The sequence below is a fragment of the Gobio gobio genome (assembly GCF_949357685.1).
Source record: "Gobio gobio genome assembly, chromosome: 1".
Classification (NCBI taxonomy): domain Eukaryota; kingdom Metazoa; phylum Chordata; class Actinopteri; order Cypriniformes; family Gobionidae; genus Gobio; species Gobio gobio.
Window position 1 is genome coordinate 37,565,868 of NC_137097.1, and position 23,336 is coordinate 37,589,203.

Genomic DNA, 23,336 nt, shown 5'->3' on the forward strand with positions numbered 1-23,336 from the left:
TCCTAAACTTTGAAAAAGTACTACTTCACTATAAGGCTGGATTCGATTAATCGAAAAGTAATCGTAACCAAAATTCAGAACCTCTAACTAACATAATTTCCCCATGTCAGTTATTTCGGTTTTTAATCCTGTTAATACTTTTCCCCTTAAAAACATACTACAGCGCATGTAGTCACGTAACTTCGCCCCATCCAGTCATCGGCATGGAAGAAACACGGAGGTGAACTCAAACACTGAGTCAACAACACCATGGTTAAAACACACAGACAGCGTCCTCACAAAAGTTTATCAATGATTTTACACCATTCAATAACATCAATATGGAAAACATGGGACTTTAGTGCTCGCGAGCTGTTTTCTGTCGCACGGAGAGCCGATCCATGTTGTGTCTCTGACAACGCGCAAGCCCTGAAGCCAGATCACTTACATTTGCGTCTTCAGTAAACTTTGTCAATTGTATGTGTTTTAAGGCTTGCCAGTTTGGACATTAAAGCGATGTTAGACCATTGGATGTGTATCATTATATTGAGCTCTTGCGCTGAAGCATTGTGACACACAAACACTCATACAGACAGTAGATCGCACATCACGTGAAGATTGCACGCGCAGAGAAGAGCACAGAAACTCATTGTCAACTCTGTCCTGTGATTTATCACTAAAGTTGCTTAGAAACTCAAAAGTTATAGCATATCTTTTTGAAGTAACTACATACAACGCACAGCTTCACAATTAATAAAGAGACGGTATGGCTAAATCTCTCACACGCAATTTCTCTTTCATTAATGCGTTCAAATAACTACTTTCTCACAGTGCTAATTTATTTAAAAAAAGAAATATCCCACCTTTAATAGTCAAGCATATGTACAGTACATACTAGAGCTGCAACTAACGTTTTTTTTTTCGATTAGTCGACTAATCTAACGATTATTTTTCCAGATTCATCTGATGATTCTTTTTTTCCGATTATTTTATTTCAAAGAGGGTAGTGAATTTGTATATTATTTTAACACGAAATCAATGAATGATGACAATATTAATTGTATTTCAGGAAGGGTAGTGTACTTAAGCCATTTTATAATGAAATATATGAACACAAGAAACATTTTAAAAATGATGTATAACTAATGAGACTATTCATCATAAAATGTATACAGAGTAGGCCTAATTAGGAAAAGTTGTTTACTATAATAGTTGAGTATGATTTACTTATTGATTTGTGTCAATAGTAAACGAAAATGCACTTGTATTTGTCTGCAAAAGGTTCACATACAGGAGCTTTCAGCATAGTGTTAATGTATAACTAGTCTATTTTGAAGATACATGTGCATAAACAACGACTAAAGCTGCCAGATATTTTTGCCCAAACTTCAAAGTCACATTTAAATTATTAAAACTAGAGGCATATCTTAACTTTAATGTTACTTTAATCATGTAAACTACCTATATACAGCATGTTATTATGCATATGTGTTTGGGACAGAGGCAAACCCGGTCGAATTTGAAGCAGATATATGCTGCCCATAATAAATAAAAGGGTCGGAGAAGAACACCGGAAAATGTGACCGAATGGACAATATTCATCTGTATTTGCAATACACATGCCACGGTTAAGCTGCGCGAGACGAACACTGGCAGTGTGAAAGCTCAACGGGCGCGCGCGGCTCCCGCTCTACACGCACAGCTTCTGCTCTGCCACCGCGTGCAGTGTGAAATCTGCGTTACAGAGCGGACAAAGCACAGTTTTATTCGGCTTCTGTTTAAAGTACTCCCACACTTTTGAATGTCGCGGTCTGGTTTTATATGATAAATTATAATTTTCACTATGCCCGGGAGCAGAAGCTAGATCTGTTCTATTCTAGAACGTAAATAATGTGACACCGACGCGTCGAAGCATTTCACGCATGTCAACGTAGTTTCGTAGTCGACGTCGATGCGCCGTTGCAGCCCTAGTACATACCTTGCATGTGCACTGCAAGAAAACATTCACCGTAATCGAGGTAAAGTGTTCAATTAATCAAGGTTTTGATTTTAGGTCATATCGTCCAGCCCTACCTTGCGAGCAGGGCCATTTAGAGGGGAAATTATTTACCCGGAACTTCATTTATACCCTGGTTCCTATGTCGAAACACGCCGAGTACCAATACTTTTCTAAGTAGTTTGACATTTTGTCTGGTAGATGATAAAATGGGTGTAAATGAGGAGGGATCTGAGTCATATCTAGTGACCAGACTATGGCTGAATTGAGTCATTTTTGACTCTTGACAGCCAGTAAGCAATTATGTTAGCAAGTTAGGTAAACACACTGGGAATCCAGAACTTCCTAGTGCTCATATAGCAACACACTAATAACCACCTAGAATACTAGCAAACATATAGCAGTGCATTAAAAACTCAGATCACCAGAGCAACCAGCATTGTGCTGCATAGCATTTTCTTGTTTATTATCAATTACCAACACAAATACTCTACACAGAAAAACTAAATCTACTTCTTCTGTCCACTTCTTGTGCTGTTCCGTCTCTTGTTCCCTCTTATTTCATTATTATTCTTTCACGGTGAGCTCATTCTGGGCTGTGGCTCTCAGAAGTGTAAATTAGAACCAGACCTTTTCCTTTCCGAGCGAGGCACGGATTGCTTCTCATCTAATGTTCTGTTCCCTCGCTCTTGAGACTGAAAAAACAGCCCAGGCCGGGAGCGCATTGTGTAACTCCAAGCACTCGTGTGTGCTGTTTATCGCCTATCTTTTCTGGCCTACTTTCTCTCACTCTCCATCCATCTTCTCTGTATTGTCTCCTCCAGCCAGGTGTTGGAGTTTTCTTGCAGCTGCTTGACAGATTGCGTGCGGCCAGCTGGTGGTTTGGAGGTTTGTTGTGAAGCTCTGTGAGAGAGTGTAGCTGTGGTTGAACTGACCTCATAGTACTCATTTGGACTCATGTACACTGCTTGTCTAGTGTGTAGTGTGTTTGCTCTGGGCTTGGGTGAAGCTGGGTTGCGGCATGTTTCTCGGTAAGGACTGAATCATGGCTGTGTTTGTCTCCGGGATGCCAGGGATCCTGGGCCATGGCTTTTTGGATGTGATCTGCTAATGGACTTGTGTTGATCTGCTAACTCCACTGGCACGATGGAGCGTTAATGGAACAGCATGTAAAATGTACCTCAATCAATAGCATCGACTTGCTCCAGGTTATAAACCCAGAGTAAAGAGACTGGTGGATACAGGATATTGCATTACCATGCGGATCCATTAGCGATGTCCTCTAGATAAGCGAGCCTGCTAGGGTGGGTCACTGATCCTGGCATCGTCCCTCAGCATTAATGGAAGTGTTTTGCTGCATTTTATACACTACCCCAGGAAGGCATAGATTTTTCTACACACCAGCCCCTCTGGTCTTGTTCCATAAATGAATTCGATAGATGTGTCACTGATACTGGAAGCTTTAATGACAGCAGACACCTGATACGTGTTCAGTGACATGACAACATGAGGTTCCTTTAACTACTAAGATTAATTATTTGATACAATGCACTTATTGTGTGCATACATGTATTTACTCTGTACTTATAACATCTAAAGTAATTAATTTCTGTGATCACATCTATAATTACACCTTAACCCACCCTTAAACCTTCCCATTACACCAAACCTGAGCCTAACCTCACCCGTATCCTAACTCAATAGCAGCACAAGTGTTTCGCAATACAACATCAACACAATAAGTACATTGTACCTAACAATCAATTAAATGCATTTTGGCATAAGTACTCTTTCCCCGCCAAACATGGAATTTTCCGGCTTTCCGTGTTTTCACTGTTATGCGGTAGGGGGCGCTATGACACATCTTCTGAAAGAGTACAGAATCTCCTGATCAAAACACATGCGAAGAAGAAGCAGAAACAAGTGATACCATATGTAATCATATGCAAAAGAACACAATAGACTGAATTAAATGTGATCCCAGGATGAGCTACAGGACTGTGAAGCTTTGGGGGTGTTGATGGACTCGATCTACTCCATCTGTGTTTTGATCATCGTTCTGAATATGATCCAGATGTAGTCTTTGACAAAAACATGATTTTCTCAGCTTTTGCTCAAAATGTTTCTTTTTATTTAAGTTACCCACATGCAAGTGTTGATAAAAAAAGAATGCACAAAGCCAGAATAAAACAGCGTTTTTTTTTTGTATGTTGCATGATATTCATTCATTCAGATATTCACACAACAAAATATACTGGGGGCCATGAAACTTTTGTGAAAATTATAAAAAAAACGCTGACGGGGAAAGAGTTAAAGACACCTAATATAAAGTGTGACCCAACAAATAATTCTGCAAAACTACACATTTTGAGATTATATCTTGGTCAATGATGTGATGCTTTATTAAAAAATGCAACAAAGTCACAAAATGTCGAGTTGATAACTGTCCTGATATCATAATGAAAAAAAAAAAAAAAAAGACTCACCATTTATATACCATGGATAATCCAACACCATATTTGTTCCAGGACTTAAATACATGTTTTTCTTAATTTACTTTTTTTCTCACATTCTCTTCATCCATCATAAAATATAAACATAATATAATATGCAAAAGAATACAGACTAAGGCCAGAATACATGTTACTTGTATATGAATTCCTATTATACAAATTCAATAAATACAGCCTCATGAGATTAACCCTACTCTTAAAAAAAGCCGGCTCCTGACATAATAGCCTTCTATGCTGAATTGCCTACCACACGGAAAGTACTGTGTGGTGAGTTCTTCTTCGTTTAGAGACTTATTAATTTCCCACCGGTTGCATTACATATAGCGCATTGCTATTGCATCTTAGTTGTTGGATAATTAAAAACAGTGCAAAGAGACTCAGTTATTAATTTCCGCATTTTGTCTTGTTTCATAAACGAACTGCTCATGAATGTGTTTACATAACTATACAGTAAATTAGCCTAAAATGCGAATTAACGCTGTGCAATTGGATTTGAACCATTCAGGCCATATTACTGTATTTTTTTACATTTATTATTGTTCTGCGAAATCCAGTTATTTCAACAGAAATACACTAAATCTGAAATTTCCTGTGACGGCTACTTGGTTTAAAACTGACTTCTCTGTGATTTCTGCTTCATATATCACTAAACTATTGACAAAGTCAATTTACATTTTTCGTTGATGTGAGCGCACCTTGAAAAGTGCAAGCTGTGGCTGGATATTTTTCATATCAGTCAAACGACCCCTTCCACTTTAGTGCGGTTTGTGCTTTTTATTTTTATTTATATATATATATTTGTTTCTCATGCATGCAAACTGCATACATGTTTCTATTTAATTTCAAGCACTGTTCAACAAAACCAGCTGTTGGTCTTGGTATTCCAGACCTTAAATTGCTAAAAGCTAAATTCAACTCAGGAATTCTGCAAATCCTTAGTACAATCTTTATTTCTAAAAAAAACTGGCTTCTTTTTAATATTCGAAAAAAGTCATCTGGTGCAAGCAAAATAATGATGTTAGAGCAGACTCTGACTGTGTCAAGGTTATTCTGTCTCTTCAAATATCAGATAATTGGACCTTTTTATGACAAGGCAAGGTTAGTTCAGCTTGTAAAATGTCATGTGGTGCGACTGAAAAAAACAAATTATATTTATGAATTATTAGTTCATGACATTTGGAAAAAAATGTTTTAATGAAAAGTATATTTAAATAATTTAGAATATAATTATTAAGATGTGTATATGTATTGAAGGTATTTAAGGCATGATGCAAATCTGATTCAACCAATTCAACCAATCAGAGCAGAGTAGACCAATCACAACAGACTGGCCCATCTGACCAATCAGAGCAAAGTAGACCAACCACAACAGACTGGCCCATCTGACCAATCAGAGAGAGTAGACCAATCACAACAGTTTGGGCCATCTGACCAATCAGTGCAGAGTAGACCAATCACAACAGACTGGGCCATCTGACCAATCAGAGCAGAGTGGACCATTCACAACAGACTAGGCCATCTGACCAATCAGAGCAGAATAGACCAATCACAACAGACTGAGCCATCTGACCAATCAGAGCAGAATAGACCAATCACAACAGACTGGGTCATCTGACCAATCAGTGCAGAGTAGACCAATCACAACAGACTGGGCCATCTGACCAATCAGAGCAGAATAGACCAATCACAACAGACTGGGTCATCTGACCAATCAGTGCAGAGTAGACCAATCACAACAGACTGGGCCATCTGACCAATCAGAACAGAGTTGACCAATCACAACAGACTGGGCCACACTGTGAGAAAAGAGGTGATGCTGTAGTGTGTATTATGAGAAAATAAAGTTTTGTTTTTTTAACTTGGATGCAAAAAAAAACAAAACAACTATTGTAGGAGACCTCCAAAACTAAGTTAGGAACCTTTAAAATAGCATAATAGGAGCCCTTTAAGATTTTTCCTCATCTACAGCTTCACTTCCATCTTTCTGACTGGTCTTAAATAAAATTAAAGAACTGAAAAGCGTTTACCAAAACCAAAAGTGTGTCAGTGTGTTGTAAAGGGTCTTTCAAGGACAGGCGTTGTTGGACTGATTCTCAATCCTTGACCTGTGTGCATGAGGTGCATACGTGTTACCCAGTTTAGCATGACTGATCCAGCTAATCATTAGCTCAGCTGACAGCAGCTAGCCCCTGGCGAATATGCTGTCTGGGTGATAAGGAGCTTCCTTTGGGGTTGTGAGCTAATGGACCACCGTGAGGTCGCTGTGTGTTAAGTGTGCTCGACTGAAGTGTTGGAGGCTGAGTTTAAGGTGCCATTTCTCCACCGATTTCCAAGTGTGAGCGCACACCGATAAAAGGATTAGCTCACCTGGAAGATTATTGCTAACCTCAGCACAGGCAAGTCAGGAAAGCGAGAAGAGGTTCAGAGTTACAGTTGGCATCCCTCAGCCCTCAAAGAGTCTTGAGAGATTTTTTCCAAGCGCAGACAGTTGTTGGCCAACTTTCCCTATGGATGAACTGGTCATAAGGAGTGTCTCGCAAAATCAAAAAAAGAAAAAGTTTCAATATTGTCAGCCCAATCCACTGAAAGTGTAGTGGCAGATTCTGGCGTAGGCAATATAATGCTTACTAGTGTGGCTCGGTCACCCCCAGACGAGCAGTCCACTACTCTATCGCGCATTCACAGCAGTTTCACAGGATTGCACCAGCTCGAAGCTCAGCTCGACACTTTCATCGCCTTCTCGCCTGCTAGAAGGCAAACATGTATGGGGGATGGATGTTCAGTGCAGTGCCGTACAGTAGGGCTGCAACGACGCGTCGACGTCGTCGATGACGTCGACTACGAAAATACGTCGACGTGCGTGAAATGCGTCGACGCGTCGGCGGCACATTATTTACGTTCTAGAATGGAACAGAAGATCTAGAATAATGGCAGCTTCTGCTCCCGGGCATAGTGAAAATGATCATTTATCATATAAAGCCAGACCGCGACATTCAAAAGTGTGGGAGTACTTTAAACAGAAGCCCAATAAAACTGCTTTGTTCGCTCTGTAACGCCGGTTTCACACTGCACGCGGTGGCAGAGCAGAAGCTGTGCGCGTGGAGAGCGGGAGCTTTCACACTGCAGTCAGTGTTGCCAAGTCCGCTTTTTTCCGCGGAATTGGGCTACTTCTACACTGTTGCCGCGGGCTGTGTCTCATGTCCGCGGGTTGAAGCAAAAAAACACACATATTTAACCCCCCGAACGCGATGTTTACCAGAGAACCTCCCCGAAACGCGATTGGGCTTGTTTTGAGCTAGTTTTGAGTAATGAATGGGTGGGTTTTGTTGTGTAAACCTGGCAACCCTTCCAGTGTTCTCTCGCGCAGCTGAACCGTGGCGCGTGCATTGCAACAGACGGTCACATTTTCCTGGGTTCTTCTCCGACCCCAGTACGTCTCGTGCTTTTATTTATTATGGGCTGCATATATCTGCTGTTAATGCGACCTGGTTCCGCTCTGTCCCAAACACATATGCATAATAACTTGTTGTATATAGGTAGTTTACATGATTAAAGTAACATTAAAGTTAAGATATGCCTCTAGCTTTAATAATTTAAATGTGTCTTTGAAGTTTGGGCAAAAACTTCTGGCAGCTTTAGTCGTTGTTTATGCACATGTATCTTCAAAATAGACGACTAGTTATACATTAACACTATGCTGAAAGCTCCTGTATGTGAACCTTTTGCAGATAAATACAAGTGCATTTTCGTTTACTGTTGACACAAATCAATAAGTAAATCATACTCAACTACTATAGTAAACAACTTTTCCTAATTAGGCCTACTCTGTATACATTTTATGATGAATAGTATCATTATATATTATGTTTAAAAAGCTTCTTGTGTTCATATATTTCATTATAAAATGGCATACAATGTACACTACCCTTAATATTGTCATCATTCATTGATTTCATGTTAAAATAATATATAAATTCACTACCCTCTTTGAAATACAATAATCAGTAAAAAAGAATAATAAGAATAATCTGGAAAAATAATCGTTAGATTAGTCGACTAATCGAAAAAATAATCGTTAGATTAGTCGACAGAAAAAATAATCGTTAGTTGCAGCTCTACCGTACAGTATGTTTCAAGTTAAACAAGTAGTCACCAAATAAACAGATTATTGAAACGATGTACCTCAAGAGTGGCCTGTAACCAATAACCATTCAATGAATTAATCTCGTCTTGTAAAACATTCTGCCTTATAGAATATGTAAGGACTGTAGACCTCTATTTAAAAGCCAGTTGGACAGGAGCTTGATCTCCAGCCCTTCATATCTGTATCCTGCATGGAGACCAGGGCTAATGATAGGCATCTCAGTTACTCACAAACACATGCGGCGGGCCCAAAGAGGACCCTGCAGGGTAACAGAGTACAGGCCTGTCCAAAGCATGGATGAAATTTCAAGCATGCGCAACGATGAGAACGAGCGAAAGCAAGATCAGGGTCAGATCAGTGTGCTGACGTGGAACTTGTTGCTATCTATCTCTTCTTCACCTCTATATATTCAGCAGTGCAGGATGTTGCGTCTTACCTTATCTTTGTTTGGCCTCTACTTATAGTGAGAAAAGCAGCTGTTGTCCGAAATTCTGATTATGCTTATCATTGTCTTCAAGGGGAGTGTTCATTAGCTTTCTTCCTTATATACAGGACTGAATGTGTGATTGTTAGGGCTCTGATGGAGTGAAAGAACTGTTTGAATCAAGCGGGAATAAAGCAAATTTATGAAGCGAATAGGTAACTCTCACCCAATCTTGGTTTCAAAAATTTCAAACATGACATTTAAAAAAAAAGCTTGCATCAACAAATTTCTTTTTTTAGGCATTAATAGCCAGATCTTAAGAGTTTGTGAACATTAATTGAAAAGCATTTACTGACATTTTAACACCTTTTTGAACACATTTTCCAAAATAAGTTCTTTAAAAAACCCTCATTACCGAAACACCCTGAAAACATCAATGCCATTACAAAAGCTAAAACATTTTCATGGTAACACTTTATTTTAGTGTTCTTGTTACATGTAGTTACTTTATTAATAACTATAAATTAGGCATAAAAATGCAACTTACCCTAACCCTATAGTAAGTACATACTGTATAGTTAATGGATATTACTCAGTACTTGAATGTATAATTACACTGTAACAAGGACACCTTAAAATAAAGCGTAACCATTTTTGACCATTAACAGTCATGCACAGTTACTTGAAACTATTAAATAAAACATATTTTTGAAGGTGAACTATGTAGGATTTTTGCAGTAAAATATCCAGAAACCACTAGGCCAGTGTTATATATTTTGTTCAGTTGAGTACTTAGAATATCCCAAATGTTTCCAACTATTTGTAAATCGTGAGAAATTGCTATTTTAACCAAGGAACCGGGATGTATGAGCTATGCGTGTGAGGGAGTCGCCTGTCGATTGCGTCATATCTGCGTCACCCTCGTTTTCCGGTTTTATTCAGTGAAACACTTTACTCTCACAAGTGTCATAGCAGCCGCAGAGCGAACGTCATAACTTCCTTTTCAACACACTCAGATATATCTAATATGATAAACAGAGTTGCGTTACCTCATACTCATGACTGGAAAAGAGGAAGTGGCGCCGGCAACCGTGTCATAATAAAAGTCCCGCCGGCGACTATGCCATAATAACAGTCCCGCTCTTCAATCGCTCCTGCGGCCTTGCTCAGCTCCACAACACTCGGTCCTGCTCTGCTTCAGACTACAGTAATGTTAATAATCACATCCATGAACATGATTTCTGCCCGAGTCCTATCCTGACTCTTTTCTACCGGCTGTGAGGTGAAGACCACATGTCCCAAGATTCTGCACTCAAACGTGGCGTCATCAAACTACGCCTTTGTTTTGAACTGGCGACCTCTAGTGGACGGAAAAGTTACATAGTGTAGCTTTAAATGAACATTTTTATTTTATTTTATTACCGCTATGCCTTCTGCAATTTACCACTTAAATACTTCAATATATTTAATTGAAATCGGATATATTTTCTGAATGATGTAGCAAACCTGAAAAAAAACAACATATACTATTTTTCCATTTATTAAATTAACATTAAATGAGCACCTGTTGTGGTAATGATCCATAAGTTACGGAAATTAGATTGATGGCTTCGGTTTTACAAATCTTTAAAAAAGCGATCTGCCATTCATGTTAGTTTCGAAATGTGAAATGAATTTGCGGTTTTGAAAAACGTTTATATTATTTAAGAAACGTTTGAAATGAATGACTCATCATGTTATATGGTTTAACTGTCATGTGGTCCAAAATTGTGGAAATGAATAACATGTTTAGCTTACACCTCAAATCATGTGAATGTACACATCTTAAAAATGATATCTAAATATAGCTAAAAAAGTATTGCTTACAAATATAACAAATTATTAATTCATAAATGTCATTAGGTTTTGGAGCTGTCACACCACATGACATTTCATGACCTGAACTAACCTCACCTTGTCATGAAAATGTCAAATGATTAATTATCTTAGTAAAAGTCACAAGGGTAGACCATGAGGTCATGAGGGTCTCTCTATGATATTATTATGATATAAATTATATAAAATTATGTGTGTTGGTTGAACTACGTGACTGATTTGGCAGACAAAAGTTTTATTTATTTATTTTATTTAAAAAAATATATGGATAAGCAGTTGAAGCAGTTTTGATATATTAAAATAGCAGTTTGAAATCAAGCTGGAATACAGCAAATTGGATTTATGAACATAACTAGATCTGCCTGTCTGGAGTTCTCATCAGTCAACAAAAAAATTACACAATATGAAGGAGTGTCAATTTTGCAAACCCTTGCATTTGTTGAAATCAATGGGTTTTGCTGATGCACCGTAAACTGTAGTGTGTTGGAGGAGCCCTTAGTTAACCCAATATTCTTGAAGAACAATCGTGATCAGTGAACTTGCTGGTACGTTTCAGCCATCGGTGACCTACTTTGCACTTTCTTTCCATCTCTGGATCTGTTTTGGTCCCCCTACAGTGTGCGAGCATGTGCCCGGGAAGCCGAGCGGTCACGTACACTGAGAGATTCCCTGGCAGGGTCTGTGATTCTGGCTGGATTCATTCCAGTTGGGGTAGAGAGTGAGGGTTAATGATTAGTCTCATGCTCTGTGTGGATCAAGGGCATGGGACCGTACGGGCCTGGGGGAAACAAGAGAAAGAGAGAGAGAGCTCAAAACCAAGAACACAACAGCTGAATCACTCATCACTTCTATATTCATCCACCGCTCCTGGTACAGACCTATACACATCAGTGCTGTGTACACCACATTTATTTCCAGTAATGATTATATAAAAATAATTAACCACCTACTTCTCTATCCATTAAAAGTGTTGTAAGTAACAAAAATAGACATCCTGAGAAATCACACCTGCCTGTGTGACAACAACTGATTCTGTAAACAGCAACAAAAATTTTTTTTTCAGAAACACTCCATGAATGCAAATCATTTCACACGTTTTGGTTTGCTCTCATATCTTTGGACGGTTTTGAAGAGATGGTTAAAGCGGAAGTTAGTAAAATGGATGAAAATGCTTATACCTGTATATTCCTTTTCAACAGCTGATATTAGATTTTTTTCATTTATATTGAACTATTGAATGTAGACAATTGCCATAATCTAACACTTATCCTTAACGCTTATCCTTTAAAAGCACTAAACATTTTATATTTAGCAAATCTCTAAATGGAAATCCATTTTTCATACTGTACATAATGTAGAGTAATATAGTGGTCTAAATTATTTTTTTGTATTTAAAATTTCCTAGCTTGTTTGGCACGTTTTCTCCGTTTGTTTAGGCATATCGGTGATTCTATAATTGCAGGTACATTTGGTACACTTTTTTCCAAATGGTTTTATTTTTAATTATTTTAATTATTTGTTACTCATTATCATGGATCACAAGATGTTACAGGCCATAACAATATATGTGTTCTGTGAAAAGTGTCTTATAGCTGAAAATCATGATTTATTGTTATCCGAATTAGTCAGTGGATTTTTTTCCAATATGAAGGTATAATCAAAATATTTTATTTTACTTTGCTTTCAGTAATATTTAATTTATGTTTTGTATAAAAGCCCTAAATAGTCACGTTCCTAATTCTACAACATTAAATTGTTTAAAAACAACTTTTATCTTTTAAAAATGTATGTCCATAAATCTTGCGTCAATTATGTTACCGTGCCATACTTTGCCTTTAAATTGGTGGAATTATATCCCACAACTACAGGAAAACTTTCCCTCACTGTTAAGACCTGAATCACTGAAAGGTATGAGTGCTCTCCTGAGAAAATATTTTAATCTAAAAAGTTCTTACATCAACAGTTATTTTATAAAATGCCAAAATTGTTACCACAATATCGAAAAGAAAACAGGATTTATCACTGATCACATAGTGGGTTGTTTAAAAGTCTTTTAATCATGATTTCATTAGTGCCATGTGCTCTTAGCATTTATGCTAGCAAGTGGAGTTTTTGGCTAAAAAGTTTAAAATTGTTGATTCTGTTACTGTCAAACTCTGTTACCAAGGTAGAGTAACAATGTTGACAGTGTGTAACATAATTGACAGTAACAGAGTTGACAAACAATACTATAAATAAATGTTTTTTCATTAAAAGTAAAAAAAGGAATTTTGAATGTTTTTCAGTAAGATACTGCAAAGAATTAAAGTTTTTCCCCCTTAACTTTTTGAAATGCAAAATGTATTTCTAGTTATAGAATGACTCATATATGAACACGCTATTGTGCTCAGATCCGCACAAAATAATCGGTTCAAGATTGGCTGAACGATTTTGGTCTCGGCCCGATTGAAACAACTCTGAAGTGGAACACTCGTGGTGAGAAAGCAATCTGACCCAATGGACCAACGAACCAAGCTGTATCATATAATTCATAATGGGAAATGCATTACGTAAAAAGCAGCAGTGTCTGATCCTGTGGGTGAGCACATTACTTTTTATCTTTTTATCGTAGTTGACAGCCAAAGAGCACCTCTTCATCTTACATTGCTCTACTTCAAAACAGGAGGTGCATTGCCAATGAAGCCTTGATTCCTGCTCTAACTGATGAAATGTATTGGTATGAGTGAGAATCAAGGCTTATATGTATTTTGTATAAGCTAACTCAAGCTAACTTGTCGATCCATAAGGAGATGCACTCTGACCAATGAGAGGACAGTTTTACTCACATGTGACTCGCATAAATACGTTTTGGTATATTTTGAAACGTTGCCTTGTGGAAACAAAAAGTCCCTATTTTGGAAAAAAGAAAACGATCTACAGGTCTCTATGGGAACAAAAAAATCTATTTATTGCTTATTGGCCATAGCATGAAAACAATTTGTCAGCTTATCCGAATGGGACATCATTTTAAAGTAAATATTAAACTATGCAATGTGTTGGAGCACATGCACTTCTTGCCAAGCCACAACTGATTGTGATTTTGAAATGACTTATTTGCTTACTGATTCATACCTTGAGAGGTCACAGATCCATTTGGAACAACATCCTGGTTCACTTGTCTGGGAAACTTTTCTGTGTTGCCACCTACTGTTTAATCTTTAAATTAGTAATCGTTTAACAAGGGGATAGAATAAGTCCACAAACACCCGTAAGGAATTCTGCAAGCTACAGTAGCTATTTCTTTTCCACACTGTTGTCTGTCAAACACACCTGCCTGCAACCATCCAGGTGTGCAATGAATCTTTGTTTTCCTGAAAGAGAAAATCCCCTACGCACCCCGAGTGAACCATATTCCCGCATTCCCAACAAGGCTCACAAGAAACTTTCCATCTTCCTCCTCATAGTCTCTGACCTCAATCCCATATTCTTCAGGGTCTTTTCTTCTCCACATGCCTCATCTATCCGCGCTGTCATTCTCTTTCAGCTCCCACCCCCTCCCGCGCTCTTTCCGCCAGAGCTATGCATGGAATGTCAGCTCCTTGGGCTGGATCTCCATTCCCATCAGGAAGACAGTGACAGTCTCAATGTCTCAGCCACCCTTGTGATTTAATTGCACATAATAGAGCATTAAAGATGTATCTGTGTCTGATCTCGTGGTGCCAGAGAAACACTGACACACACAAGAACGTTCCTCCAGGTAGTTTCGACAGAAACATTAACCCGTCTGTCTCTCTCCTGACAGCCTCCATTCCGTTCTTCGCCTGTGAGCTCAAAGCGGTGACTCCGTACAAGAGGGGCTTCTTCTGCGGGGACTCCAGCATCACCTACCCTTACATAGAAGATGAGGCCATTCCTGATAGCATGCTTATAGCCGGGGGCATCATAATCACAGGACTTACGGTGAGAACACACACATACACACATAGTTCTCCCAACAGTGTACATTCTGTCTTCATTTACTCACCCTGAATCAACACTGAACTGACTTTTACAACAGAATTTTAATCGGTCTCAAATTTGATCAAGTTTGCATCATTGATCCTATTTTCCTCTTTATTACTGCTTTGTACAATATGTATTGTATAAAGCACCATATCAATTAAGGTGACTTGATCTGGCCCTCATGTCGGCTGTGTTTTCTTCACAGAAACACAAAAGATTTTCAATAATTGTACCAGTCTTTCGTTTCCATGGATTTGCATTGAATGACAACTGAGGCTTTTAAGCATCAAAATGGATGCCAGTGAAAGTATGATAAACAAGGTCAATATGACTCGTGCCTTCAGAAGACTTCAGAAAACTTTGTGTGAAAAATAACCTCACATCGGCTGCTTCGTGGCCAAAAAGCTACGCTTCAACAAGACTACAGCCAACTATCACATTTACGTTTTGTGTCTGTGTAAAAGGAAATAACTCTCCATACAAGCAAATGGCAGTTGTTTGTCCGTCATTCCAAAAGGGATACCAGAAGAGCTAAAACTGCAAATATCATCATAAAGGAGATTACAATGAAAAATGTAAAGAGCCTTCTGTGTGTGTTGCTTGCTTTTTTAACTTTCGTTTTTTTCTTCTCATGCACTGGTTCACTAAGCTGAACAGAATGATCCTTCACACCAATGGGCTATGTTGCCAATTTAACATGCTCAATCGGCCAAAAAGCCACAGACGAGGGACCGACTAGTGCCGATGGTGCAGACCACACTTTGAAAACTGGTCTGACATGTGCTCAACAAAGGCCTGACATTAGAGTGCCACAGCCTTAAAGGGTTAGTTCACCCAGAAATGAAAATTCTGTTATTAATTACTCACCCTCATGTCATTCCAAACCCTTAAGACCTTCGTTCATCTTCGGAACACAAATTAAGATATTTTTGATGAAATCCGACCCCCATAGACTGCAATGCCATTGCTACCTTTCTGGGCCTTGAAAGTGGTAAAGACATCGTTAAAATAGTCCATGTGACTCCAGTGGTTCAACCTTAAAGGGGTACTTCAGCGCTGGGAAGATGAATGTGTATTTTAAATTGGGTCATTTATGTAGTAGAAATGTGAGATAATTTTAGAAGTTGGTGCCTTCTAGACTGAGAAAAGCCAGAAAATGTACTTTTGGCTCATATGGATGAAAGACATCAACTCCCAGAATGCACTTGCTTCGCTGTCCTACGAGGCCACTCCTAAGCCACGCCTACCGGTTACATCTCTTGCCCACCGCGGCACCGCCCCCACCGTTGTTTTGATTTTTATAGTAATAAAATAATTTAGTTCAGTTAGAGAACAGACACTACACTTAAAAACTGAACGTGTCTGCTCAATACAGCACGAGCTGAATGAGAGTCGCAGTACAAACACAGCAGGAGTCAGATTTCATTCGTCAGAGAGTGAGGAGCTGACAGACCAGATGATCGCGGAAGATTTGGTTTCAAAGTGAAATGCGCCTATTTAAGTGAGTTTGTCATTGTACCGTTTTGTTGTTGTGTTTTCATGAACCCGCCCCCGAATTGGCGCTAATTTTAAACCGAAACTAAAGTGAGTACGGCCGACCGGCATTCATTGACGTCCGCTTTATCGTTCATTCACGGCCTCAGTCATCCACGGAGCGTGAGCAGTCTGGCGCGTTTTCAGTTCATGCCTATGGAAGCTTAACTTTCATAGGAATTCATTGAGAACACTCGTTTTGCTCCGTGCTGCTCTGTTATGAATGTCCGTGCGGCCGTCTGTGTCTTACATTCTGTGAGTGAGATCCCACCCCTATGGGCAGGTTATTAGGTTAGACGAGAATACTTTTTGTGGGCAAAAAATAAAATAAAAAATTCGGTCAGTGAGCTGAACTCAAGAGCCTGACCAGTCCAATTTGTGAACAAATCATTTAGTTCTGGGTCATTTTAAAAGCATTAAATATTCAGTATCCTTTTATTGTAATTGCATGTACATTAAAATGTTCCTTTTGTGCTCCCTTGAAGAAAGTAAGTTTTATGGATTTAAAACAACATGAGGGTGAGTAACTGATGATAGAATTTTCATTTTTGGGTGAACTATCCTTTTAAGAGACTGCCTGTCCACAGTAGTATTAGCCCACGGTTCTCCTGTTACTCAAGGCTATTGATTTACTCTTTTCATCTACTTTGCTATTGAACAAGAGTTTCTCTTTGTGTAAGAGAGCATGTGTGTGAGGTACTGTGAATGATTTAAGGCTGTCAGTGAACTTATCTTAGGCTTCATGGGCCTTGTAGTTAGGGGTGTGCGATATTGATAAAAAATTATATCTCAATATTTTCTGGGATTTTATCGATAACGATGATATACTATGATAAATAGATGATATTTTTGCTGAGTGTGTTTATTGTGCTGGTACTTTGGCAGGTTTAGAACTGCTTTGGTCAGCTGATTTCTAAAGTTTTACTTATTCTTCCTATTCTCTGCGGTGGTTAGTTAATTTTCACATTTCACAAGTTCAAATTGATTTTTAACTTTTTATCCGTATTTTTAGCCTTATAAGGGCATTTTTTGCTTATCTAATTAAATGTAGCCTATGTATAGTTTATTATGTCCAATTTTTTGTATCAAATATCAAAGTTCTGTTAATGAGCGACTAATTGAATCATTATTTCAACAGATTTGTTTAAACGGCTGACAATCTCACGAACAAAGCATTTGACTGAATCAACCAATTCAAATGGACTGATTCATTCAGTAACGCTCAGAGACACAAAACAGTTCTGCTGTGATCTTTGTTTGGAACTATTTTGCGAAATAGAGCAAAACAGGCAATATTTTGTCTAAAATGTAAGTCACTAAATATTAACTTCTTGTTTATTAAACTGTTGTATAAAATCAATATCGCATTTGCAATCTGCTGATATGTACGACACTGTTTGTGTGATTGCTTAACTATGTAATATGATATGAATATAGCCTAAAAGACAATACTCAATACAGGGACAGTTTTACTGCATTTTAATAGAGTAAATCACGCAGTGAGAGCATTCACTCTAAATGTGTATGGGCAGTAGTCTAACCTAAACCGAAAAGACTACATCATGCAGTGTATGCACTAGGCATGTTTTTGTTTGCAAAGTGAGGGACATACTCGATAATGTCACATTGTTAAAACAACAATTACGATATTATCATAGACGATATGTACCGCACACCCCTACTTGTAGTATTTAACTCAGTGTTGCATGGCTTTAACCTCAACGGTATCCCCTGTCTGTCTCAGATTGCTGTCGGAGAGTGTTACCGGGTACGATTCAGAGGTGTGCACTCACGAGCATTTGTGCGCAACCGCTACGTGTCCTCTCTGTACAAGGAGCTGGGCAGCTTTCTGTTTGGCTGCTGCGTGGGGCAATCCTTGACCAACATGGCGAAGCTGAGTGTGGGCCGACTCCGTCCCCACTTCCTGACGGCGTGCAATGTGACCTATGCTTCACTCAACTGCCTACCTGGAACCTACATTTCAGATGTCGTCTGCAGGAATAAGCTGCCCAAGATAGTGGATGAGGCCAGGTATGTGGACAACAAGGTTTTTTATGGGAGTATCAGAGATGAGATGAGCTCTGTTCCAAAACCTAGGTTGCATACAAAATCGCATACTCTCTGAATATGTACTTCTTTTGAATGTGTACTTTTTTCATACTCAAAAGGTGTAATATATATTGTATTATGTGTGTAGTATGAATATAATCCAGATGTTCTACATCTGTGATGTTGAAATTGTCAACAACTGTTTGTCATACTTTTAGTTTGACATTATTAGAAAGTGCACTTTGTAAATGTGTACCTAATGTAGTTAAGAAACGTACAGTAGTCATGAAAGTACTCTCTTTAAGTACACTTACTGTAAGTGGCCTTTTATTTTTATAAATATTATAGTACCTGGAAGTACTTTTTTAAGTACACTTTAAGTGCACATTTAATAAAATTAAGTGCACTTAAAAGGACAGCACACACATATTGATTTTCAATATTTTTTTACATTCAAACAGATTGATCGACAAGTCTCTTATTTTGTCCGCTATCTTGGTTAGGGCTTGTTGCAATGCACTGTGGGATTGTCTGCTCTGTAGCAGCGTCCTAATTCAGAGGCTGCATCCTTTGAAGGGCAACGCATCACCGATGTGCGACGAAGGCTGTCCCATGCGAAGGCTCCTTCAAATGTGGCCTGTGAAATGAAGGATACAACAGATGGATCTTTCAGGATTTTTTAAGATAAATTGCTGAATTACACTTTTGAACCCAAGTATTGCAAGTAAACCCCCCCCCCCCCCCCCCCCCGTTAACGTAAACGTTAAAGCAGTTTAAAATGTGCAATTTATATATATATCATATATAACATATTTAGACAGTTTGTGAAACTTGTTTTTTTTTTCAGACAGTTTGACGGGTCAGTTCACCCTAAAATGACATTTCTGTTATTGATTACTCACCCTCATGTCGTTCCAAACGCAAAATTAAGATGTTTTTGAAATCCGAGAGCTTTCTGACCCACCATAGACTGCACCGTTATTGCCTCTTTCAAGGCCCAGAAAGGTAGAAAAGACATCATTAAAACTCTTCATTTTATGAAGCGATGAGAATACTTTTTGTGCGCAAATAACAAACAAAAATAACGATTATTCAACAATGTCTTCTTTTCCCTGTCACCGTTACTCGATTCACGTTGTTGGGCTATTCACACAGTGCAGCGCTTCCTAGTTCTACACTGACTCACTATTGGCTGAGCACCACATGCATGCGTTGAGAGAATGTCACGGAAGAGAAGATATTGTTGAATAAAGTTCTTTGTTTGTTCTTTTTGTTTGTTTTGTTTGCTTCATAACATTAAGGTTGAACCACTGTAGTCACATGGACTATTCTAACAATGTTTTTAATACCTTTCTGGGCCTTGAAAGTTGTAATTAAATAGTTGTCTATGGAGGGTCAGAGAGCTCTCGGATTCATCAAAAATATCTTTATTTGTGTTCCAAAGATGAACGAAGGTCTATATAACTACCCTAATATAACTTTCAAAAAAGTCTAGTACAAACATTACTGTCACTCATCAATTGCAGTTGTAATCCTCCATAGGCTAGACTAGTCCCATTTCACAACGTTCAGTCCGACCTTCATGGCCTTCGAAGAATACAGCCTCTGAGTTGGGACACAGCTAGTGAAGGATTAAAGTGATGGTTCTTTAGAATTTGGCCAAAAGAAGACATCTTAGATGTTTGGAACAGCCCTAGCTTTGTGCTGCCTAGGTATAATGCGCACTAGATTTTGAAACTGAGCTATATTCCCTGTTTCACTGACAGGGCTTTGATTTAGACCTTAGTTCAAGTAGCTTTTATAAACGTGCCTTAGAAAAAAAAAACATCACTAGTGTGCATCTTATATCTTTTGAAGCATATTTAAGATATATCAGTGCAAGTCGCTTTCAGTTAAAACAGCTCAAACATACATTTTAGTCTGGGACTAGACTTAAGCCTTGTCTGTGAAACCGGGGTAATTAGTTATAGGTTTAGTTCACCCAAAAATGAAAATTAGCCCATGATTTACTCACCCTCAAGTCATCCTATGTGTATATGACATTCTTCTGTCAGACGAATAAAATCGGAGAATTATTAAAGAAGTCTTGGCTAATCCAAGCTTTATAATGGCAGTGAATTGTTGCCTTGTTTATGAAGTCCATAAAAGTGCATCTTTCCATCATATAATTGCTCCACATGGCTCCAGGGGTTTATAAAGGCCTTCTGAAGTGAATTGATGCGTTTGTGTAAGAAAAATATCCATATTTAAAACTTTATAGACTAAAATAACTAGCTTCCGGAGGTCAGCGGTACACGAGTCGACTTGTGCCAAAAGAGTTACCCCTGACGCTACGTTTTGTTTTGCTCTATCCTCTGCGCTTCTGCGTTTGTCAATATGCATGCGTCAAGGGTTCAAGGGTCAAAGGTTACTCTTTCGCCGTAAATCGATGCATACGGCAATCTGCCGCAAGTTAGTTATTTTAGTCTATAAAGTTTTAAATATGGATATTTTTCTTACACAAACGTGCCACTTCGCTTCAGAAGGCCTTTATTAACCTCCCGGAGCCGTGTGGAGCAGTTCTATGATGGATGGATGCACTTTTATGGACTTCATAAATGAGGCAACTATTCACTGCCTTTATAATGCTTGGATTAGCCAGGACTTCTTAAATATAACTCCGATTTTATTCGTCTGAAAGAAGAATGTCATATACACCTAGGAGGACTTGAGGGTGAGTAAATGGGCTAATTTTCATTTTTGGTGGAACTAACCCTTTACGGTTGCTTTTTAATCACATGGTATGTTTTATGGAACTATGGAGGGCTTTACTTAGAATAACATGTATGCTTGGGATTACTTAATATAACATCATGCCGACAATGTTATGGCCCATAAAGCAGTGCAGTGGTTTAATGATTTGCAAGATTGTGACATTTGGTTGGTAATATTTCCCTCTGCTCTTCTTAAACAGAAAGTCCTTCTTCTCGGGCCATGCATCCTTCGCCATGTACACCATGCTTTACCTGGCAGTGAGTATCACAGTGTGTGGCCATATTTACCACATGCACACTCAAACACGCAAACTCAAACACGTCAGGGTAGCAGCAAACGCCTGTGCTTGCTGTCGGATGCCTGCGAGCAGCTTTACTGTTGTCAGCTTTCACTTCCCATCCCTGCCATGTGGGAAAAATGCCAAAAAATTCCTACTGACAAGAAACTCTCACAAACTTCAACTCACACAAATGCACACAAATACACTCAAACTGAAAGAAGAAGGCTCTGAGAACGCGAAAAAACTCCCAAAAGGCATCTTGCTTCAAGCAGAAAAGAAAGGCTTGAGTGAAAGGGGGAATGTTCTCCAGAGGCCTGATGAATAGATGAGTAGAGAGAGGGAGAGCGAGTGAAAGCTAGCCGAAGACAGAGGAGGCCTTGTTTAGTTGTGGGTTGGGTCCGGGAGGGGGGGAGCTTTGGCCTGCTGAGAGATAGACAGGCTTCTTTCAGTTAAACCCTTCTCTCTCACTCGCTGTTATGGCCTGGGGAAGGGGCACAATAAGGGGAAAAATGACAAAAAACTTGCAAGCGATCATAAAGCATGACATTCAATAGCATTCACATTTCTTTTTCACTCAACTACCCCACAAATCTTATCAGATTTTACTCTGCCAATCACGTTTAGAACGGAGGAAAGAAAATTTGCCCCACTGTTTAAAAACAAGCTATTTTCAACCATTCATCTGATTCAATTCACGGGCCTCTGGCTGCTGTAAAAGTGGGGGAGCTCTTCAACTCTCATTAGAGAGTGCGAGAGAGAGAGAGAACACGAACAGAGGAAGAGCACAGAGCGAGGGAAAAGCTATAGAAAATCTGTGCCAGGCTCTTTGTCCTCTCTGCCTGTTTTTTTCTCTCGGTCCCATCCAATGGCTGCACTGTTCAGGCTTAGCCCTGCCTTGAATGCCTGACCTGCGGCCACATGCTCTGGCTCTGAGCGTCGAGCGCCAGCTGCTCCAGGCTTTACTGCAGGAAGCCAAACACCTGTGATGGGAGGCGTACAAGGGCCCTTAAAGTCTGGAATGTTTCACGGTCCCCTGTGTGACATCAATATCCATAAAGTTCATCTACAGCCAATGCTTCTGCTGTGCCCGCTGACCCCAATATTTCTCCCTGACTTGGGTTATGTAGCTAAGCTCTCTTGTCAGGGTGGTATGACGAACACATGTTAACGTTTTTGTGTGTACTTCTAAGGCAGCATCTTAATTGAATTGTAGCCTCATAAGTGACCAGATTGGAACACTCTGTCAAATATAGCCCAGGTGTGAAGACTAACCGTAGTAGTACGTAATAGGGCTGGATAAAAAAAAATTTGACTACTCGATTCTCATTTTTACAAACCAATATTCGATTCTTAAATCCCAATAATCGATTAGTCAATTCTGTTTTTAGTTGATGAATAAATGGAACGTTGTAGCGCGACTCCTATCCAATAAATCGCAATAAGCTTTCTGCTTTTGTTACTTTTGATATGAAACAAAGCCTCCGATTTCAAAATTAAAAAAATAAATCAAGCGCAGCTGATCAGCTGATCAGGTCTACCTATTGGAATACGATGTCTATCACAGCATACATATATAAGCTCCTTCAGTACTATCAACAGAAATTGCATTTCTCCAGAGCTCATTTACCCTCCTCCATCCCCAGCTCCTCCTCTCGTACATTCAGGATTTGGTATTCTTATTCCCTTCAAATCGGACTAAATTCAAGAATTATTTTGTACATTAAATATTGACATAAATGATATCTACAATACATTATGTTGGTTCTGTTCTGTTGACTCTAAGGGGGTTTATCGCTGCTCTCCCTGCT

General features: G+C 38.9%; 1 protein-coding gene across 1 annotated transcript in view; it reads left to right on the top strand.

Annotated features, from left to right (window-relative positions):
* Positions 1-23,336, top strand: part of ppap2d (phosphatidic acid phosphatase type 2D) — a 47,716-nt gene that overhangs the window by 20,733 nt on the left and 3,647 nt on the right. The window contains exons 2-4 of the mRNA XM_079831467.1: positions 14,713-14,870; positions 18,190-18,476; positions 21,448-21,505. Coding sequence (XP_079687593.1) covers positions 14,713-14,870; positions 18,190-18,476; positions 21,448-21,505 — 503 coding nt within the window. The remainder of the gene's footprint in view (positions 1-14,712; positions 14,871-18,189; positions 18,477-21,447; positions 21,506-23,336) is intronic.